The 20,215-nt window shown below is 43.7% G+C and overlaps 1 protein-coding gene across 1 annotated transcript in view; it reads left to right on the forward strand.

Moving 5' to 3' along the window:
* The window catches only part of tox2 (TOX high mobility group box family member 2), a 65,607-nt gene that overhangs the window by 16,762 nt on the left and 28,630 nt on the right, over nt 1-20,215 (forward strand). Inside the window, 2 exon segments of the mRNA XM_047039840.1 lie at nt 7,953-8,048; nt 16,120-16,179. Coding sequence (XP_046895796.1) covers nt 7,953-8,048; nt 16,120-16,179 — 156 coding nt within the window.

The following is a 20,215-nucleotide window of genomic DNA, read 5'->3' on the forward strand; positions in this document are numbered from 1 at the left end:
CAGATACAGTATGCCTGGTCACTGTGGTTTTTAAGAAGCACAGCGTCTCTCCAATGGTTCCCGTTCACGACTCTGTAATCACATTTTGTATGTACATTGCGAATCCACACCACAGCAAATGCCCTCACTCCTGTCAAAGTCTATGAGGCTTGAATACTGTACATCTTTCACATAGATTTCTCCTCTCCCCCCGCCTTTAGCTTTTCCCCCAAGGGGAAAAAAACACAATTATTCCATTGTGCTGTGCAGTATATCACATTCTGCACATTGCAGCAAGAGAACGGGGGATGTGTTGTTCGAGGCAAATGGCATCATGATAAATATGCTTTAGAGAAGGGAAGGGGGCCAGTTCACTGTCAGGGCACAAATTGAATGAACTATGGTGTGGTGATTGGATTAGCATAGTGTAAATAAAGGGTTATTTATGTGATATTCCCATTTCAGTGTTTATGCTGTAAAAGCCAAGTGAACTGAAAAACGGTGACAAAAATGTATTGGATGTTTGAGGGAAGGGGCTGATGGCAGTTTGTATGATGTTGTTGTTTTGGTCAGTTTAGAAATGACCACAGACAACAAATAGATTGATCATGTGTCAACAACCGTTTTTCACTCTGTTCTGAAGTTGGCACATCTAACAGGAGAGATTAGATTACATCATTGTTATCTTTAATTTTTCCCGATGGTTCCATTGCACGGTTTAGGCATCATTTTAAGTTTTGGTGGCGAAAGGTGAAGCTAACGGTAGCTAAGTAGCTAACCAAACGTCACTAACGTCACAAACTTGCACGTATTTACTTAGCTCTACAGTTCAGTAGCTTGTTAGCTGGGAGATAGCTAGTAGGGTTGGGAATCTTTTGGTACCTCACAATTCAAATCGATTCTTGGGGTCACGATTTGATTAAAAAGCGAATCACAATTTTTCAGAAAATCGACAAAAAATAATATTTATATATATATATATATAAAAAACATAATATAAAAAAATACTACAGGCAAAGGGCAGGGTGATAACATCTTATGTAGCTAGCTATGATTCCAGGCTGTGATATCTACACCCTGTTTTTTCGCCTTTTGTACTGGTTAGCTTTAGCAATCCCACACCGCACAGTTAGCCTAGCTCAGCTGTACAAGTTAGTAAAGTAAATTGCCTCCGTCAATCTGTCATTCATTTCCGTGTTGGTAGCAAATCAGTGACATCATGTTTTGAATTTTAAAAGGCATTGAATACTTCATATTGAAATTTGAACAGCACCGAATTTGTTAATTTGGAATTCACCTCTTTAAAATTGAAACTTAAATTTATTTATATGTAAAAAAAAAGAATCCGATTAACAAAAAGTCAATGAAGGAGAGAGGTCCGGTCTGAGGCAAGTAGTTGGATCCGAATTGTTTCGGCTAAAACATTTATCAGAAATTCAGCATTTGAATTTGAGCAGCCTGAATTTTGTTCTATAGGAATTTCTGAAAAAAAAAATCCATTGAATTTTTGGGACCTGAATTTTACTGCTCGAATTTGAGGAGCCTGAATTTCCGAACCTTGAATTTGGATTATTATTTTTTTCTGTGGTTTCATATTCGGTAGTGATATTAAGTATTCAATGCCTTTTAAAATTACAGACATTATGTCACTGAATTGCTCCCATAGTCCATACAAAATATTGTCTTTCTCCAAATGTATGGATGTTTAATATAAGTTTAAACAATAGGTTTTGAGGTGAGGTAAAGTACAAAAAATAATGCCCCAGTTGGAACGGATGCAAGCACCCCAAGTCTTGTCTTATAGGAAATGACAGGATAGAAATGACAGGAAGTGTGTCAGTGACAGTAAAAAGACAAGTAGACAAGCCCTTAGCAACAAATGGAGGGAAGTTGGTGGACTGTAGCTGGAACTAGGGACTTTCTTCTGGAGACCTGAGATAAGAAACCTAAACCTTTCATGTCTGGGACTTTCACATCAATCTCACTTGGAGTCTCTTTGTCTTATCAGCTCAATGTCAAGTGGGTGTGTTGGGGTTTCTGAGGGTTGACGTTGGTCATAACTTGGACCCAAAAAAAGGAAATCTGGTCCATAGATACAGAATATTGCAGGGCCGGAATTTCGACTGGAAAGGACATTTAGTTGGAGGAAAATCTATTCTTTACCGCTCTCTCTCTCTGTGTGTGTGTGTGTGTGTGTGAGACAGCGAGAGAAATTGAGAGCCCAAGTGTCACGAAAACTGTCCTCACTTATCAGAATATTATCTCACCTTCCACCGAGGGCAAGGCCAGAACAGACTCAGTCAAGCTGGGTGTGACCAAGGTATGGCAGTCGAACCCGGGGAAAGATTCACTTGTCCTGCGAGAGATGAGTAATGATATGCCCTCCTCCACACGGCATCCCATTCATCCTCTCTCCTCATTAATGGATAATTACCTGTAATTAGTGAATCATGTCGTTTTAATGAACATCTTCGTAGCTAGAGTGCCAGAAGGACCGATCCACATCCTGAACGATGTGTAAGATAGTAGAAGAAGACTTTACGTAATACAATGAAGGAACACAATGCAAGTCGCTCTGTGTTTTGACATATAGAAAAATCTCAGGAGAGTTCTTTTTCCTTGGCATGTAGTCTGTAGTCACACGGGCTGCCTTTAACTGGACTTACAGGATTTCTTTGTAGTTTAACTGTGTCCAATGTGCAGCTTTCTTTGGTAGGCTGTATGACAGTAACGCCCTGAGCCTACATTTTTCAAAGCCAACTATAGCACCAGTGACATCATCACCCTTCCTGACTTTGGGGGGCACGTGTGAGGTATCATATCAAAGCAGCATAATGGGAGGGCAATGTGGGAGTCACAGCATGTGTGAGACTACATTTGCGTGTGTGGTGTTCCCTCGCTTGTATGTGTGTGCACGCCTGTGTGTGTATATCTCTGTCTGTGTGTGTATCTCCGTCTGTGTGTGTGTGTGTGTATCTCCATCTGTGTGTGTGTGTGAGAGAGAGAGTCCTCCCCCTCTCGGCACAGTGACTATTTAATCTGGCCCAGTGGCGTGCCATTGGCCCGGCTAATCATAGTCTGTCTGTAGGAGCGCCGTGAGCCAGGGGAGCACGCCGTCGCTAACAGTGCCTGACAGACTCATTAGTGAGACCTGGCATTGAGCTAGCGACTCACCAACACACACACGTCGAGACTCACACACACACACACACACTGGCATGCACATACTCAGGCACACACACGTGAATTCCCACGCACACACTCTCTCACATTCACTCGAGTCTGGTTTTCACGCACACACACACACTCGACGTGTGAGAACAAGGAAGGCGATGACCCCTCGCAGTCTCAGCCCAAACACAGGCAAGTGTCAGGAGAGCATCTGGGGATGTGTGTGTGTGTGTGTGGGGGGGGGGGGGGGTGGAGGAGGAGGGAAAGAGAGAAGAGGAGGAAGGAGGGGAGGAGAGAACTGGGGAAGAGAACTGCCTGACGCAGCAACTTTCTACAATTCAAATTGGTATTTAGACAGTCAAATTCAGACCTGTCATTTGTAAAATGGCCACCTGTGTCTCATGTTTATGGTTTATTTATCATTCAAATATTAGTAAAAGGGGTGACAGTGTTCTGAATGGTTAATTTTATGACATTAGATTAAAAACAAAACCTTGTTTGAAGTACAAGGTACAACAGTTGATGGTTTGAAACAAGAATGGGAGATGAATAATTTGACAAAAAGGGCAATGTGAGAGTGCAGGAATACGTTATGTAGAGATAGATTTTTATACATTGTGATAGAGCAGCGTATCAGAAAGAGTGTAGGACTTTACACACACATGTGCACCACACACGCGGACAGATGCACCAGAACTTGCTTGCCTTGCACACTGAGGTTAATTACAGGTCAGGTGTGTCTGATGTTGTACGTTTGGCTTTCAAACAGGTGAAGGCAAAATAGGTCAATATGTAGTCAAGTATGGATGAGCCAGCTGTTGGCTTCCATCGCTGCTCCCTCGCCGCTCTGCCACACGGGCTGGTGCGCGGACACACGTGCACACACGCACACGCAGCTATATATTTGTATAGTACAGATACAAATGCACATGCAAACACTCGCACACCCACGTGACTCCCACATACACACACACACCAGCTCACACAAATACACACAAACACACAAGCTCACACAAACATAAACTCACTCACACAAACACACAGGTATACACACACAAAGACAAGCTCAGACAAACATTGCCCACACACTAGCTCACACAAACACACACTCCACAACTGGGATTTTTTAACCCATCGTTCTGATCTATCCACCCCTTACCCCAACCCTACATCCGTGACCGTAATCTAGCCTAGAATATGTCCCTGCTGCAACCTTCTCAAACAACCTTTTATCACCTCAAACTAAATCCAACCACCTTTAATTATGTCTCCCAGTCCGCATAGCACATGACTGGGCCTTCTCCCATTCTGCAGAGTACAATAGCAGGTTGCTCTGTGCTCCCTGCCTGTATCTTCCCAGCACACGGCTATGACATTGAGGGAGTGTGATGCGCTGTATCGTAGTGAATAATGTATTCTACCAGGATTGTACAAAGCAAGCAGAGCAGATGGCAGCAGGTTGATCTGTGTGTGTGTGCGCGTGTGTGTACGCGTGTGTGCATGTTTGTGTTGCGTGTGTACTATATGTGTGTGTAGAGACATGTATGTTTGCATTGTGTTGTGTGCGTGTGAGTTGGGGGAAGGGTTACAGGAGGAGAAAAGAAAGGGGGGAGGGAGGGAGGGAGGGAGGGAGGGGGAGGGAGGGAGGGAAGGGGGGGTTGGTGTTTAAGCTTCCTTTGTGAAGATAAAACATGCAAATGGTGGATTATTTTAATGCATTTTTTCTAGAGCTGGAAGCCATAATCCCTAAAGCAGTTTGAAATGAAAATAGTATATGTTTTCTTTCAAAGTAACTCCCTCCCCCTTTTCCTGATTGGAATTTACAACTACCAGCTGTCTAGGAATGTGATCCTCTGCACTTTAATTTCACTGTGGCGCAGTTTCTGCAAAAGCATGGTTGCATCATCATAACATCATGGAATTTAGTAAACCCACTTAGTTAAATATATAATATATATATATATTATATATATATATAATATATATATGTTGCCTGGATAAATGTTGAACTGGTGAAGTATGAAACTAAGGTAAAATTAAGAAACCAAAGGTAAATATATATGTGGATAAATGTAGGCTACTGTAAATGTTTCATAACTATTTACTTTTGAATGGATAGTTATGTAAATATAACATATTTTTCTCCCCCTTTTTTCTCCCCCTTTTTTCTGTAGTGATGGTAATGCCTAAAGATAACAGATGGTCAAAGATATATTCACTCACTTAGACCATATCGCTTATACTGCCATATTAGGTAATGATGTGTACGTGCACTGAAATAGTGACAGTGTTTGGAACTGTATCTAAAACCTACAGTATATTAGTTGGACAGTGTAGAGCTATGAATAAAGAATGAAAGGTCACATTTTACCTCAAAATTATACTAAATATATGGTAAATTGTCAATGTCAATCACTCTCTTTCTTGTGTTGTCTGCTCAGACTTTGAATAGCAATGTACAAAAAATCCTAATTTTGAAACGACCAGTAGTTATGGTACTCGGAGAACCAGCGTTGTCCATTGAAGCGAGTGCTGAACTTAATCACCGCGTCTCCATGAAGAGCTAACATTGATGGTGAGGGATGAGGGATGTTCCCCCGGTCGTATTTTTCTCATATCCCCGTATGTGGTTGTGGTTTGGGGAGGGTGTGAGAACTGTGGTGAGGCTGGTTGGAGGGTGAATCCCAAGGCTCTCTCAAAAGGATTGTGTAAAGGTCTTTTAAACGCCCCTAGCTGCGTGCCGATAGCCCGCTAAACCCTCTGTGTATTACACTTCTAGTTGTGAAATACAACGAGGTGGTGACAGTAAAGTTACAGTAGCCTGTAGCTACAACTCTGTTTAGACTATAGGCCTAATAGGGAATGTACTCTGAGATATTTGACGAAACGAATCTCTCATACAAATTAACCTATAACGAGGTGTGGAGAAACATTATGTTTTTAGAAAACGCCCATTTTGTGTTTCGCTATTTAATTACACAATTGTTGCCGCTAATTGTCTCTAAGTCTATTGACGGAGAAAATCGGATCTGCGAATCCAGAACACAGATAGGATGAAAATGCGCTCTCCTTGTTGTTTTGATAGCAGACGTAATTGAACTATTGTCTTTAAGTAGGCTATTTTACAGTGATGATTCTGAGTCTCTGTGGGGTGGTTGATAGGCCTACTGTAGTTGGAGGAATAGTCAAGCCTAGTTTCTGGGGGCGATTCATTAACTGTAAATAATTGAAAGCTCAGCTCGAGTTGCCTAACGATAAGGTGAAATGCGTCTTATTATTTTATAAAGTTTGTCTTCCTAGGGCTTTTCAGTTAAGGATATAAAAAATGCACAAGCCTCCGACAAATTACTGACTAGAAAGATGTGCTAGCGGCCCTAATGACTAACCATTCATCTCCCAGTAGTTTTCAAAACGGAAGAAATGGATGGTTCCTTGTATCAAGCTTTTTTCTATCTCTTCACACTTTTACTGTTGATTAAGGGGCGTAAGTACGGTATACAAACCTTCCACAGACCCAGTGTCATAGTACCAGTCACTGTCCACTACAATAATATAGACCCCTCCCCCATTCAACACTCTTGGTTGCGTCCCACGATATCTCTTTATCATTGATTTGGATTGATCCAATTGTTCTCTCGATAGGGGGGTAATGGAGCTATGTGTTGAGCCAGGCTGGCAGCAGGCCTACGTAGGAGCAGCCAGTTCTCACAAGCCAGCTCTCCTAGGAGGAGTCGGCTGGCAAACGCGCATCTTCGACGCATGCCAAAACTGAGTGCTGTGGCACCATTTTTTGTTTGTTTTTCACCCCATCAGGGATGCTCTCTCACAAATGTGGTTTGTTTGCATTCGCGGTCGCCTAATTTCTCATCTGTTTGTAAAACTCCCCAGTCATTTGAATTAAGATTTACCAACCCCTCCACCACACAGTCACCCTTCACTCCGCTTGTTCTTCCCCTGTCTTACTTTCTCTCTTTTTCCTACCCTGTGTCTTTGTTCTCCGAAGTTCCCAACCACAGGAGGCGCATCACAGCTTCCTACACCGGTTTACCTGTGATAAACCCAGAAGGCCACAGGGTCTTTCTGTCACCTTACGTTTACCCTCAAACCATGTGACAAACGAGAAGCCGGGGACTGCTCGTGCTTCCCCTGTTAGCAGCACACCACCGTAGTTCACACGGTCTTCGTGTTTCCTTCCTCGGCGTCTCGTCTCGGTGTCCATGTTTCGCCGCGCGGCGCTTTGCTCGCCGTGCGCCTGAGGTTAGGAGGTGATGTGTTTGTTACGTGTGTGTTTGGTTCGCGCTCTCTCGCCGCTGTGTGTGAGCCGTTTCGTTACAGTCCCCAGGAAAGCACTGTCCCACCTCCTCCACGACACACACTGCCCAGCGTGCTGGTTGAGGCTCCTGGGACTGAGCCTCCACGGCACTCCGGGTTCCTTGGCTTTGTGCCACCCTTCTCTCTGTCCTCCAAGACAGTGTGTGTGTGTGTGTGTGTATGGGTGAATGGGATGTGTCGGAGTTAGTGGCGATGTCAGCCAGTTAACCTCCATTCTCCCCCTCGGTGCCACGCTGTGTAGAATCACCATTTAAGTCTCATGTCACTACCCCTCCCCCGGCACGCGTGTGTGTGTGTGGGGGGGTGGGTTGAGGCGCAAACCATGCGACAGAGGGAGGGTGTAGCCACGTTGATATGTTCCTCTCTAAATCATGCTTGCACTTCCCAAACTAAACCCCCACCCTTTGTCTCCTTCCCTCCCGTCTTCCTTTTTCTCCTCTCTCTCTCCTCCTCTCTCTCTCTTATCACAGGCCCGGTACAGTGTGGGTGAACGAGGGGTTAGGATCCTCCACGGTACCCCACCTCCAGGCTCCAACCCAGCTGGGAAAAGACTGCCCACTGCTGGGGTGAGATACTGCTAAGACTCCCCTCTAGGCTACTTCTTCATGTTAAAGCCCTTAGCGCTCTGTGGGTGTCCCCCTAGGGTTAGTTCTTAGTCCTCTGGAAGTTCGGCTGTTGCGATGTGGGGATGACACTCCCTGGGGTCGGCATATTAGTGTTACTCTTTGAGAAGTGGTTATGAAACTGTCTCTCTCTCGCTCTCGCTCTCTCTCTCTCTTTCTCTCTCTCTCTCTCTCTCTCTCTCTCTCTCTCTCTCTCTCTCTCTCTCAAACACACACACACACAGACATACACAGACACACATAAACACATTCAGTCTTAATCACACACAGATACACACACAAAAATGTGCACATACAGACACACACACATACACAAACACATGTTCACACACTCAGACACACATAAAAAGACACAGGAAATTAGATTTCAGACTTTACTCAAACATACTACCAATTCAACCAATACTGTCTATATGCCTACACACATTGCACTAGTTCACCGATATGTGTAACATTTTCATGACAGCATGTGTGAAAAGATAAGTGTGAAAAACAATCCTCCAATTCACAGTTTTTTTTTTACAATTGCTTACATGCATTGCTCAATACTGAAGCCACTTTTTAAAAACCCCTTCACACAGTCTGCATAACCAACATCCATCTTCTCCAAAAAGTTACATTTAGACACCCCACGAGACCAAAGTCACACAGAATCTCTGGAAGGAATTATTACTCAGAAATTATGTTCACCAGTTATATTTAGCCTCTTTTTTGTTTTTGGATTCAGTCTGAAAACAGTTGTTGGTGTGGTGTTGTGTTCATGTAAGCAGTTTCCGAGTAGTGAATTAGGTACAGATGTTTACATATTGTTATTGTGTCTCAATAGCTTCAGATTGGCTTCCACTGATGCTTGTCTTTTGAAATAATAACATGTTGCTTCCTGCTGAGCTTCAAAATAGGCCAAACCAGTCGAAGAAAAACAAGGTTCTTTTAGATTAAGTTTCCCTGTACCTCCAAACCAACACACACAACCATGTTGACTATTCCAATAAGTCACAAAGCAGCCAGCACACAACACCTCGCACAGTTGAGCCAGAGATAAACAAGAGTCGGCAGAGATGGAAATAGACTGATACGTTTCCTTGGCTTATAATGATTTATTTTTGTCTCTACCAACTATCTTCAACCCCCCCCCCCTTCTTTTTTTATTCTTATCCTGCTCCCCTGTTCTTCTTCTTTCATACTTCATTCTATGCAGGAAGTAAGAGAGAAGTAGATTGCATTAAGATAACCAATTATATGCTAGAGGAAACCAGAAGTTTTTTTTTTTCCACTGCCGTTATCTGATGTTGTGGTGAGCAGAGACTAAGGGCTATGGTTCTGTGACATTCAGTCTGCCCTTTATCTCCCCTGCACTCTTTACCAGATTCAGTTAAAAGTGGGTTCTCGACATCCCCCCCCTATTTTTGGCAGACAAACCTCACACACACACAACTTGCTACTCCCCCCCCCCCCCCCCCCCTCCTCCCCCCCTCTTTTTGTTCTTCCCGGCTGCACTTCACTGTTAAATTTGAATGTGTGTTTGTGTGTGTGTTTGTGTGTGTGTGTTTGTGTGTGTGTGTGTCTGTGTGTCTGTGTGTTTGAGGGTGCACGAAGGTACATTCTTGCACTTGTCTTGTTTGTTAGTTTCTGTGTTGGTGGTTTCGGTGGAATTGTGAGACATTGGTACGTGACTGCATGCATGTTTGTATGCAGGTACTAGTGTGTGTGTGTGTGTGTTCGCGCTATTTTTGGGTATGCGTGCACTCAAAGATTACCCCTAACACTCCAAATGCTACCTAAAGCACCAGTAGAAATGAACACCTGTGAAGGCCACAGGGTCTAACTCTTAACTGCTAATGTGATGCCAGTATACATTGTCAGATGTTAAGGAAGTGTTTCCCCTCTGTACAGTTAGGAAGGTAGAGCCGTCAAGACTACAGGGTTAGGGTGAGGGTGTTCAATGCAAGTGTACTCAGGATTGCCAACACACACACACACGCACACAAACAAACGCACATAAAAGTCCCCATTTACATGCACATGCTAACCAAAGGACACACACACAACATATGCACACACATTCAACAATCCTCTTTTGCCTGCACATGCTAACCAAACCACACACATACATGCACACATACATGCACACATACATGCTCAATGGCCATTCTGTGGGTGTTGCTGCATCATGAAGCTTCTGCACAATCAGCAGCGAATGACATCATGCGTGCAACAGAGTTCAGCGGACCACACCGAGGCGTGCACTCTCACCCCCTCAGTAAGAGGCTTCGCCTTAGTGCCACAGTTCCTTCCGATTCACTTAGTCGAAAAACGTTTGCTGAAATCAGCGATGAATGTTCGTGGCACGGGTCATCATATTCATGTTATTACATTTTAATTAAACGCCTCTGTTTTTCTTTCATCCCCTGTTTTAATTTTTATGACTTTCCAAAAGTTGTCTGCCACTTTTTTTGTACTTTTCACTTTTCGTGGGTGGGTGTGTGGCCTGCCGTTTTTCCATCAAGCAGGCTCTGTACTCGATGTCTTTCAGTGTCAGTGAGATGATTATTTTCATTTTAGGAGTTAGTTGGAAATTAATGACACACAGAGGCCACGTCAAGTCACGGCAAAGAGAAAAACACTCCAAAGTCTCTGAATCCATCGTCCTCTCAACTATTGACCCGCTACACGTCGCTGGAATGGAGATGGCTATTGTGCGTCACATCAGCACAGAGATGTTTATCTTATTGTGCACGCTCTGAGTGAAAACATGATTTAGCAGCAACCGACCCCATTCCATACTGCTCTTCTCCTCTATCTCTCCTTCCATCTCTCGTTCAGTTGTTTTGTGGTTGTTCCACTGCAACAGAAAGTGGATGATTGACAACTATCTTAGTCTACTCTTTTTATTTTTATACCACACGTAAAACAGACAGGAAACTGTAGGAACCTGCTTACCAGTCTGGTTCTGTTTACACACTGTACTCAGTTTAACTTCAGTTCCATATGAGGAAGGAACATCTGAGTGCTTTTGTAACTGCAGTTTTACCAAACATAGATTATTTATTGATAAACAGACAAGGAACTCTTATAAATTGTGCTATGTATTGTCTCATACAGATTACTCTGTTGTAGAGATATGTCTTGTGCTTGTTGAGCTAAACAGATATTTGCATATTCAAATGACTGGTTCAGGTAATAGAGTTCAGAAATCCATAGTAAGGTTAGAGGCTGTGTTATGTGTGACCTAGTACTGCAGCAGTTGTGTATTCTGTGTGTGTGTGTGTGTGTGTGAGAGGGTTTGTGCGAGTGTGTGTGTGTGTGTGTGTGGGTGTGTGTATGTGTGTGAGGGTGTGTATGTGTGTATGTGTGTGTGCGTGTGTATGTGTGTGTATGTGTGTGTGTGTGTGTGTGTGTGTGAGGGTGTGTATGTGTGAAGTCAGGATCAAGCTCACACCCAGGAAGAGGCCCTGTTTCCTTATCTAACGACAACAGAGCATGTGTCGCCATGGCCACGGGCTGGGCTCTTTATGGGCTTTGTGTGTGTGCATGCGTGTGTGTATGTGTGTGCTTGCAAGTGTGCGTGTGTGTATATGTGTGTGCTTGTGTGTGTGCGTGCGTATTCATGTATGTGTGTGTGTGCACACTATGGCTATTGTTTGCTCGGGGTGTGGTAAAACATCAGCATTATCACTTTAGTTCCTCTCTCTACTCTCTTTCCCTCTCTTTCTTTCATTCTATTCTATTCTTCCAACTCCCTCTTTACCATGTCAGAGTCTCTTCCCAGTATCCTTGTCTTTCTTTGAGCCCGCAGTGACAAGTTGGCCACAATCAAAATTCAGCGACGCGTTGGGATCGTTTCAGGTTGAGGTTTGCTAGGCCTCTTCTGCAGTTAATTGCACAGAGAGAGAGAGACAGAAAGAGAAAGAGGGGGGGGGGGAAGAGGTGCGGGTGGAGAAGAAGGGTGCTCAAACAGATATCCATATTGCATGAGCACCCCCACCCAGCCCCCCCCCCCCCCCCCCCCCCCCCCCCCCTCTGTACCCCCCTTCCTTCACGGAATGGCTGAGCAGCGCTTATTAATTCCGCTCTGCGAGAGAATTATTTTTAGAGAGTTAGTGTACTGGAAAAGGCTTTTAAAGTCACAAGTATTTCACATTCTCCTTATAGTCTCTTATATAAATGTATAAAAAAAAAACATTGTTGAAAGTTTTTCTTTTTGCTGTGAATGCACCACACACCGTAGAACAAGCACCAAACAAACAGTATGCGATAGAGATTGCGAAACACATACCCTGGAATCGAGTTTTATTTTATTTTGACGTTAATCCTCCCCAACTGAACAAAAGGCATTAGATTGACTCCCATGGTGTTTCGATGTATTCATAGAGAGGATACAAGCTAACATGTTTAGTCTGAACAGGAGGCTCTTTAGATGGGCTATCTTTCCTAATATGCCCTCTTCCTCCCCTGACCCTGCCAAGCCCACTCCAGATGTTACATGATCTATTATATCAGGCTTACTGTATGAATACCCCATCATGCAAAGTGTGCCTCTCACACACAATGTTATTTTTTTCACTTAGCAGTAACAAACAGACCTCTGCTCCCATAGATGAGAAGATATAGACAGACATTGTATCCCGCCATTAGCACTGTGTAAATATTACATGTTTTCCCTGGATATGCTAGTTAGCATTACTTCCACCTGGTGGGTTCATTATTTTTGAAGCGCGGAGCTCGTCAATGATGGTGAGGCCTGACCTAGTTCCGGGCCGTCACTTTTCTCTCTCTCTCTCTCTCTCTCCTCTCTCTCTCTCTCTCTCTCTCTCTCTCTCTCTCTCTCTCTCTCTCTCCCCTCTCTCTCTCTATGTCACTCTGTCTCTCTCTCTCCCCTCTCTCTCTCTATGTCTCTCTCTCTCTCTCTCTCTCTCTCTGTCTCTCTCTCTGTCTCTCCCTCTCCCCCTCTCTTTCTGTCTCTCCCTCTCCCCCCCTCTCTCTGTCTCTCTGTTGCTCTCATACTCTTTATCACTCTCATTCTTTCACTCATTCTCTCCATTCTCTCATTCACTGTTTAACTCTCATTATTTCATCCTCTCAATCACTCGTTCTCTCTTTCATTTTCTCACTGCATCTCTGTAGCCATCATTCCATCTTTCTGTCTCACTCTGATACAATCTGGATCACCATACTTCTCTCTCTCCTTTTTTATCCACACGCTCTCTTCCTCTTGTTTGTTTTCTCTCTGTTTCTCTCTCGTTCCTCTCTGTCTCTTTTTTTGTCTCTCGCTCTCCTCCATGTGTCACAGAGGGAAGCATCGCAAGCAGCAGTCCCTGCTGAACAATTACCATGCAAAGCAATCCAAATAGAGATGTTTGCCGAAAACAACATGTGTGTAATTACTGCTTAATGAGCCCCTTGTCTAGGCAGAATGCACAATTAGACCAGCAAAGGGGGAGCAATGCCAAGGCCCACTGGAGAGAGAGACAGAGATAGATAGAAAGATAGAGAGAGATAGAGTGAAAGAGAGAGGGTGAGAGAGCTGGAATGAGCAAAAAGGAGGGAAAGGAAAAAGAGAGATAGAGATTTATAAAAAAACAGGAGAAAGTAGGGAGAGAGAGAGAGAGAGAAAAGGGGGAGAGGCTGAGCAAGAGAAGATGATTTCTGCAGTGAATGTGAAGTAATGGCTGTGCTGATAGCATTCAGCTGAGGATAAATTGGCATTTTAAATAGGAGAGAGGCAGTGCGAGGAGAGCCATAGAAGAGCAGAGAAAAAAAAACAGACATTGGAATATATAGGCAGCCATGTTGAGGCACAAAATGGCTGACCTTTTTATGTTGACATTAGACCTTATTGTTGAATATTAAATAAGACGACTGGTCACAGTCTGGATATCTGAAGTGACATCCTTTTCCTTTTCCTCCTTTGAGATACAAACATAGTAATAAAGATTTTCATTGTGTTCTTGCTCAATGTTAAGGCTTCAAAAACAAAACATAAATATCCAAGATGACTTTTTCATGAGCAGTAAAACCTTTTGTGGTCGCACGGTTAAGAGAGGCTGGTAACCTGAGGAAACCTTTAGAGCTGGCTTTACTTTGCGTCATCAATGACACGACAGTGGATTTAAATCAATAAAATAAAACATCTGGACAAGAGGGTTGTGGTACTGTACAGTACATGGGCTTCTAGCTCAACATGCATTTCATGCTGTTACTGTAAGAAGTGTGATATTACTGTAACATAAGACACAAAGCACATAGATAAAAGAGATGCATTCGGCATTTAGCTAGCATCAATTCCAAACAAAACAGGGATTTTTGGAGTCAGGGAAACAGTGTGAGACTCAAGTCTTGAGTCGTCATTGAGACATCAGGTTTATGTGCCTTAGTTGCAGATCAGCTGGGCAGGACGTGTAATCATTAGAATAACCGAGCGGTTCGGCACACGGTTCCTTGAAATGCTTCGTTAACCAACCATAGGCCTGAGACTTTTCCTGCATTCTCCACTCATTACTACCAATGATCTGCTGTCATTTGAGAATCTCTCACTCTTGCCCCTTGTCTCTCTTCCATTTTGTTCTCCCTTTCTCTCTCCTCCTTTCCCTCCCTCCCTCCCTCCCTCCCACCCTCCCTCCCTCCCTCCCACCCTCCCTCCCTCCCTCCCTCCCTCCCTCCCTCCCTCACTCCCTCCCTCCCTCCCTCCCTCCCTCCCTCACTCCCTCCCTCTCTTCCTCCCCCTCCTCCTTGATCCATCTTCATATTGTCAGACGAAGGATGTTATATTTCTTTTCTCATTTCGTCCGTGGAGATTGTATTTCATGCTGACAAATAATTTATCTATTAGTCATTTGAGTTCATAATTTCTGAGATGTTCTGATACTGATATTCTACCTGTGTTTATGTCAGCGAATGCCAATCCATTACTCAAGCCTTAGGAGAGACCACCCAAATGAATAGTCTTACATTGTATCTCATCATCTGTGGAATTTGACATGGAATGCTGTCTAGTTTGATCTTGTTTTCACTACTTTCACGGAGTGCCACAGAGAGAGAGAGAGATATGTTCGTGCAGCTGTCGCTATGCAAAGAATGGCAGTAGTCAACAAATGCAAGATTGGGATCCTATTGAATGTATCTACATTCCAGTTCCAGAACTGTCATTCTGGAACCACACCACAGTTCCAGAACTGCCACGCCGCAAACACTGTCATTACAGTTCAGTCCAGGTTTGTTCTATATGCTAAACAAAGGACTGTGCCAGAGAGCCCCAGTGCAAGGTTGTCAACCAGTATTCTTCCTCTTTGACGCTCAATTCAACGGTCAAACCGTGATATAAAACATGACTTTCAGTTCAGTAAAGAAGACCGCTCTACATTCAGGGTGCTCTCCTTTACTGATCAAGTCCTCAAGTCACTATTTCCTTCGTGGTAATTACTCTGTGAGGCAGAGCTTGTCAGCCAAGCTAGCACGCTCGTGATAACTAGTGACATGCTGCGTTCTGAACCCCAGGTCTTTTCCCAGGCACTGTTAGGGTCAGGGGTCACAGCCAAGGCTAACGCTGCAGTTAGCACATTGTTGGCACCTACAGGAAGTGTTCTCTGCACGCCTGATTAACACTCTCCTCATTGCCCACCTTGTGAGAGACATGACATGCCCTGCACACACACACACACACACATACTGTTGGAGCTTTCACACAAACACATCACATAGGAGCTCACACACACTCGTACTCCCGCATGGTAGACCCCACAGGGGAAAGCCCATCACTCGTCACTCGGCACAACCAGCCTAATTACCACCCTGCTGATGAACAGTAATTACCGACGTCGCCGCGACAACGACGAGGTTTAGCAAATGTGACAAAGTCATTAGACACTTCGGGCCACCCATAGTGCTCTCTCTCTCCCTCTCTTTCGTTCTCTCTCTCTCTCTCTCTCTCTCTCCCTCTCTTTCGTTCTCTCTCTCTCTCTCTCTCTCAGAAGCAGAATTGACAATGTTTGTTTCTCTTTTCTATTTCTGTCCTCAGTTTGATGGTGACAACATGTACATGAATGACAATAACCAAGAGTTTCGGTCACCAAACCAGGTAAGTTTGGTCCCATTCCATCCTATTCTCAGACTCATATGCTAGCCAATTATAAGTCACAGCTTCCAGGTCCAGGATCTCTCTATCCTGGGACACATGAGGGATTCGAACCAGCAACCTTTGGTTACTTATACAGAGCTGTTGACTCTCAGCAACCCTGTGACCTGTAGTATGTATTACACTGTAGGTAGTATATTCTTCTATATGTATGTACTTAGGTAGTATACATCTCTTATGTGTACTGTATTATATACGGTAAGTATGGAGGTAGTAAGTAGGTAGCCTATATATCATATACGGTATTTACAACAGAGGACAAGTTTATACTTAGATAGTACTTATAGACTATATGTACTGTATGTAGGTTGTTAATACTTATACGGTATGTAAATGTGATGTCAATACTCAGGTAGTATGTAGGCCTACTTACATACTGTGCATAGAGGTAGGAGCCTGTTTAAAGCTCAGTGGCTCTGCAGGTTGCTGGAGTTGTTTCCTCCCAGACAGAGAGCTGCTGGGTCGCGATGGGGAGCAGAGCGTTCACAGCTGGTGGAGGGGAACACATGGGTCGACATATGGCAGAGTTTGGGGCTCCAGGATTTGTTGATACAGCGGCAGGCCTCCGTGGTTTAACGAAAACACATCAAGCTAGTTTGAGAGTCCCTGTCAATTAGCACCGGGCTAACGCTGAACTGGGAAGAGAGGCTAGGAGTTGAGCTCCCCTTCAACCTTCACCTCTTGTCTTCCCTTTGATGCCGATATCAGCCGTCAGTAATGAGGGGTTGGGAGACAGACTCCGAGGCTTTTTGTCTGAGAAATGCTCACACGGGATTAGAACCTATTTATTTCGAAATGAGGTTTAGAAACACCTCCATAAGACCTAGGTTAGGGCGCTAGGAAACTTTGGCGAGGAGCTGGACTGAGATTTCTTGTTTTCTTCAAATGGTTTATAAACTTTAAACTTTACTCGCAGTAAGAGTGTATGAAGGACTACAGTTTGGGAGCCATTTTTTTGTAAGCAAGTCTTTTCGTCTCACCGAACTTGTGTTAGTTGTTTGCTCACCGAACGTGCGTTAGTTGTTTGCTAATCGTCATGAACCTCCTGCTCTGTTGCCATGGTGGTCACATATCAATCGCCACTGACCTAAAGTTATGTCAATAGCCACCTCTATTGAACATAAGGTCCTTTGGCTACTCAAAACATGGGTTTGAAGCCTAAATCCCCCAGTCCTACTCAGGTCCAATTACAAGGTTGCCTTTGCTGTATCATTCCAGTCGAATGACATTTGAACAAAAGTACAGGAAATGAACTAATGAAAAACCATGATGATGAACAAGCAGGATTTTCTTGAAGTGTAATCGTGTATTGGCAGAAACTACACAGACTATTGATAAAGATGAGGAGTAGCCTAGTTCAGTAGTTCAGAGTCGAGTACAGTAAATACAAAATGCCACGTACATCGCAACATCTGTATTTTCTCAAAGCGACACATAATTCATTATCACTGCTGGAGTGCATGTGTTCGTCAAAGATGAGGCAATTATGGTTTAATTGACGCTTAATTGTGTCTATTAGCTTTGCATTTACTTGGTGCATATAAATTACCTCCGCAGATAAATTGAGACAAATTGGAGGTTCATATATTGTATCTTCCCTGCACTCATTGGTGACGGTGATTAGTCAGCTAATGGATACATAGAGGTTGTGTGTGGTTATGTGTCTGAGCTAGCTCACACTGAAAACTGGCAGTGCATGTTTTGTGACTCGTTTTAGAAGTTGTTAACTTAAATAATGTCATTATCAGTATTTTGTTGTATGCTGGCTTGTGTACGGTAGAGCCGTGCGATTCCAAGTCATGACCATCATGGCTTTAATGTGGGCAACATTCTAACATTTTGATGCTCACCCCAGCCTGAGTGTATTGAACCTGCATGTGAATATGTGCATGTGAACAGGCTCTTCTTTGTGAGCTAAAAGGAGGTTTCCACGGGGCATGTATTTAGGTAGCACTTCAACACAGACGCTAGATATTCTATTACAAATAACTCAGGGCTTTTAAAGCAAGAACCACTAAACAGAAACAGCTTTTGGGGGATTCAAACTAGGCCAGCACACAACCTAGTCATTCACAAAGACTTTTCTTCAAAAGGTTTTTAGCAAGTTTGCATTTTAGAGTGCATGTTGGCCACACAAATTTGTTATTTTTAAGTTAACCCTGCATTATACATGCTTTTGTAATCAGCTGAATTCCCTGTTTGGTGACGTTCAGCACTAAGGTAATCTACATAGCATTATGTATACTATTTATAGACATATAAACTATATAAAATGGTATTAATTCACTTCACAGCCACTATGGAGTCTCCCTAGAATCCAGGATTAATTGACAATAGTGCTTTGAATGAGAACGCTCAATTACTCTGATTGTTGCAGTTGTGGCCTTATAGTGTGTTGAGACTGATACCTGTGTTTGGCCCTAAGGGCAGTAGGGATGATGCTGTAGATGTTAACCACACACTGTATTGTGCCACCATGCACAGAATGTTTATGTTATAAATAGTGGATGTTTTTTTGAGCACCAAAATTACTTCCAGGACCTGGAGCCTTGTGGGAAATGAAATCTTTAAAAGCCTTTCACTTTGATGTATTTTGGTGTCCAGGACAACCCTGTCTCCACATCCCTCCCCCCCTCTCCCCCCCGTCCCCTTCCAAAAAGAATTGTACTGATTGGAGATCAGTCCAGTGTGACAGACAGGAAATACTTTTGATTGGTACTGAAATCAGTAGCGATCTGTTTGAGTGATTACAGACTAGACCCTGGATGTGTGTGCGTGTGTTTTTATGTTTGTGTGTGTGTGTGTTTTTATGTTTGTGTGTGTGTGTGTGTTGGTGCGTGTGCTTGTGTGTGTTTTGTGTGTGTGTGTTATGTTTGTGTGTGTGTTATGTGTGGAGGGGGGTCGCAAGCGTCATCTCCTGGTCTGTTTTCACAGTCTGTGTCCCAATGGGTTCCATTTACAATAGAGTTCATGGTCAGGATTTACAACTTCCTACCCATGTTATGATCTCAAACACACACACACACATACCCATACCACACACACACATACCACATGCAATGCAGACCTCTCTTATTCTATACTGCTGTGTTGCAACGGGCCGAGTGAGAGGAGAGGTGGTGTTTTCCTGGAAGCTGCTCGCTGCTGTTCGGTGGGTGTTTGGTGTGTTGTGCCTTTAGTTCTCTGGTCGAGGAACATGTGAGCTGGTCCTCTTGATCTGGGAGCCAACCACAGGAGAACAATTGCTGATGATCCAGATTAGAATAGAAACATCACCTGTTCTATAAAGGCTTTTCTCTCTCTCTCTCTCTCTCTCTCTCTCTCTCTCTCTCTCTCTCTCTCTCTCTCTCTCTCTCTCTCTCTCTCTCTCTCTCTCTTTCTCTCTCTCTCTCTCTCGTTCTCTTTTTTTCTCTTTGTCTCTTTTTTTTCTCACTCTCTCTCTGTCTCCCTATTTCTCTCTTCTTATCTCTCCTTTTTTTATCTATCTATCTCATAACATACAAACAGGTCTACACATGCATGCCAAAACACAGACACATGCATGCCAAAACACAGACCCAAAAACAAAAATGCAGGGAATTGTATCATTTGAATGGAGTCTGGTAACCAAACAGTCTCTCTAGCCCAGAGCAAACCCTTTCTCTATCTCTCTCTTTCTCTCTCTCTTATTCTTTATCTCTGTGCTCTCTGTGCCTCTCTCTTTCTCACTCCCTCTCTGCCCCTGTCTCTGGTTCTCTCACTCACTCTCTCCATTTCTCTCCATTTCTCTCCATTTCTCTCTCTCTCTCTCTCTCTCTCTCTCTCTCTCTCTCTCTCTCTCTGTCTCTCTCTCTCTTTCTCTCTCTCTCTCTTTCTCTCTATCCTTCTATCTCTATCCCTCTCACCCTCACACATAGCTCTACTGACTCAACAGACACCTCAGAACACGCTGGCACCACTCACCACATGTGGGCGAAGGACCAAGTGAAGAGCACAGTTA

The sequence above is a fragment of the Hypomesus transpacificus genome, chromosome 18 (assembly GCF_021917145.1).
Source record: "Hypomesus transpacificus isolate Combined female chromosome 18, fHypTra1, whole genome shotgun sequence".
NCBI lineage: Eukaryota > Metazoa > Chordata > Actinopteri > Osmeriformes > Osmeridae > Hypomesus > Hypomesus transpacificus.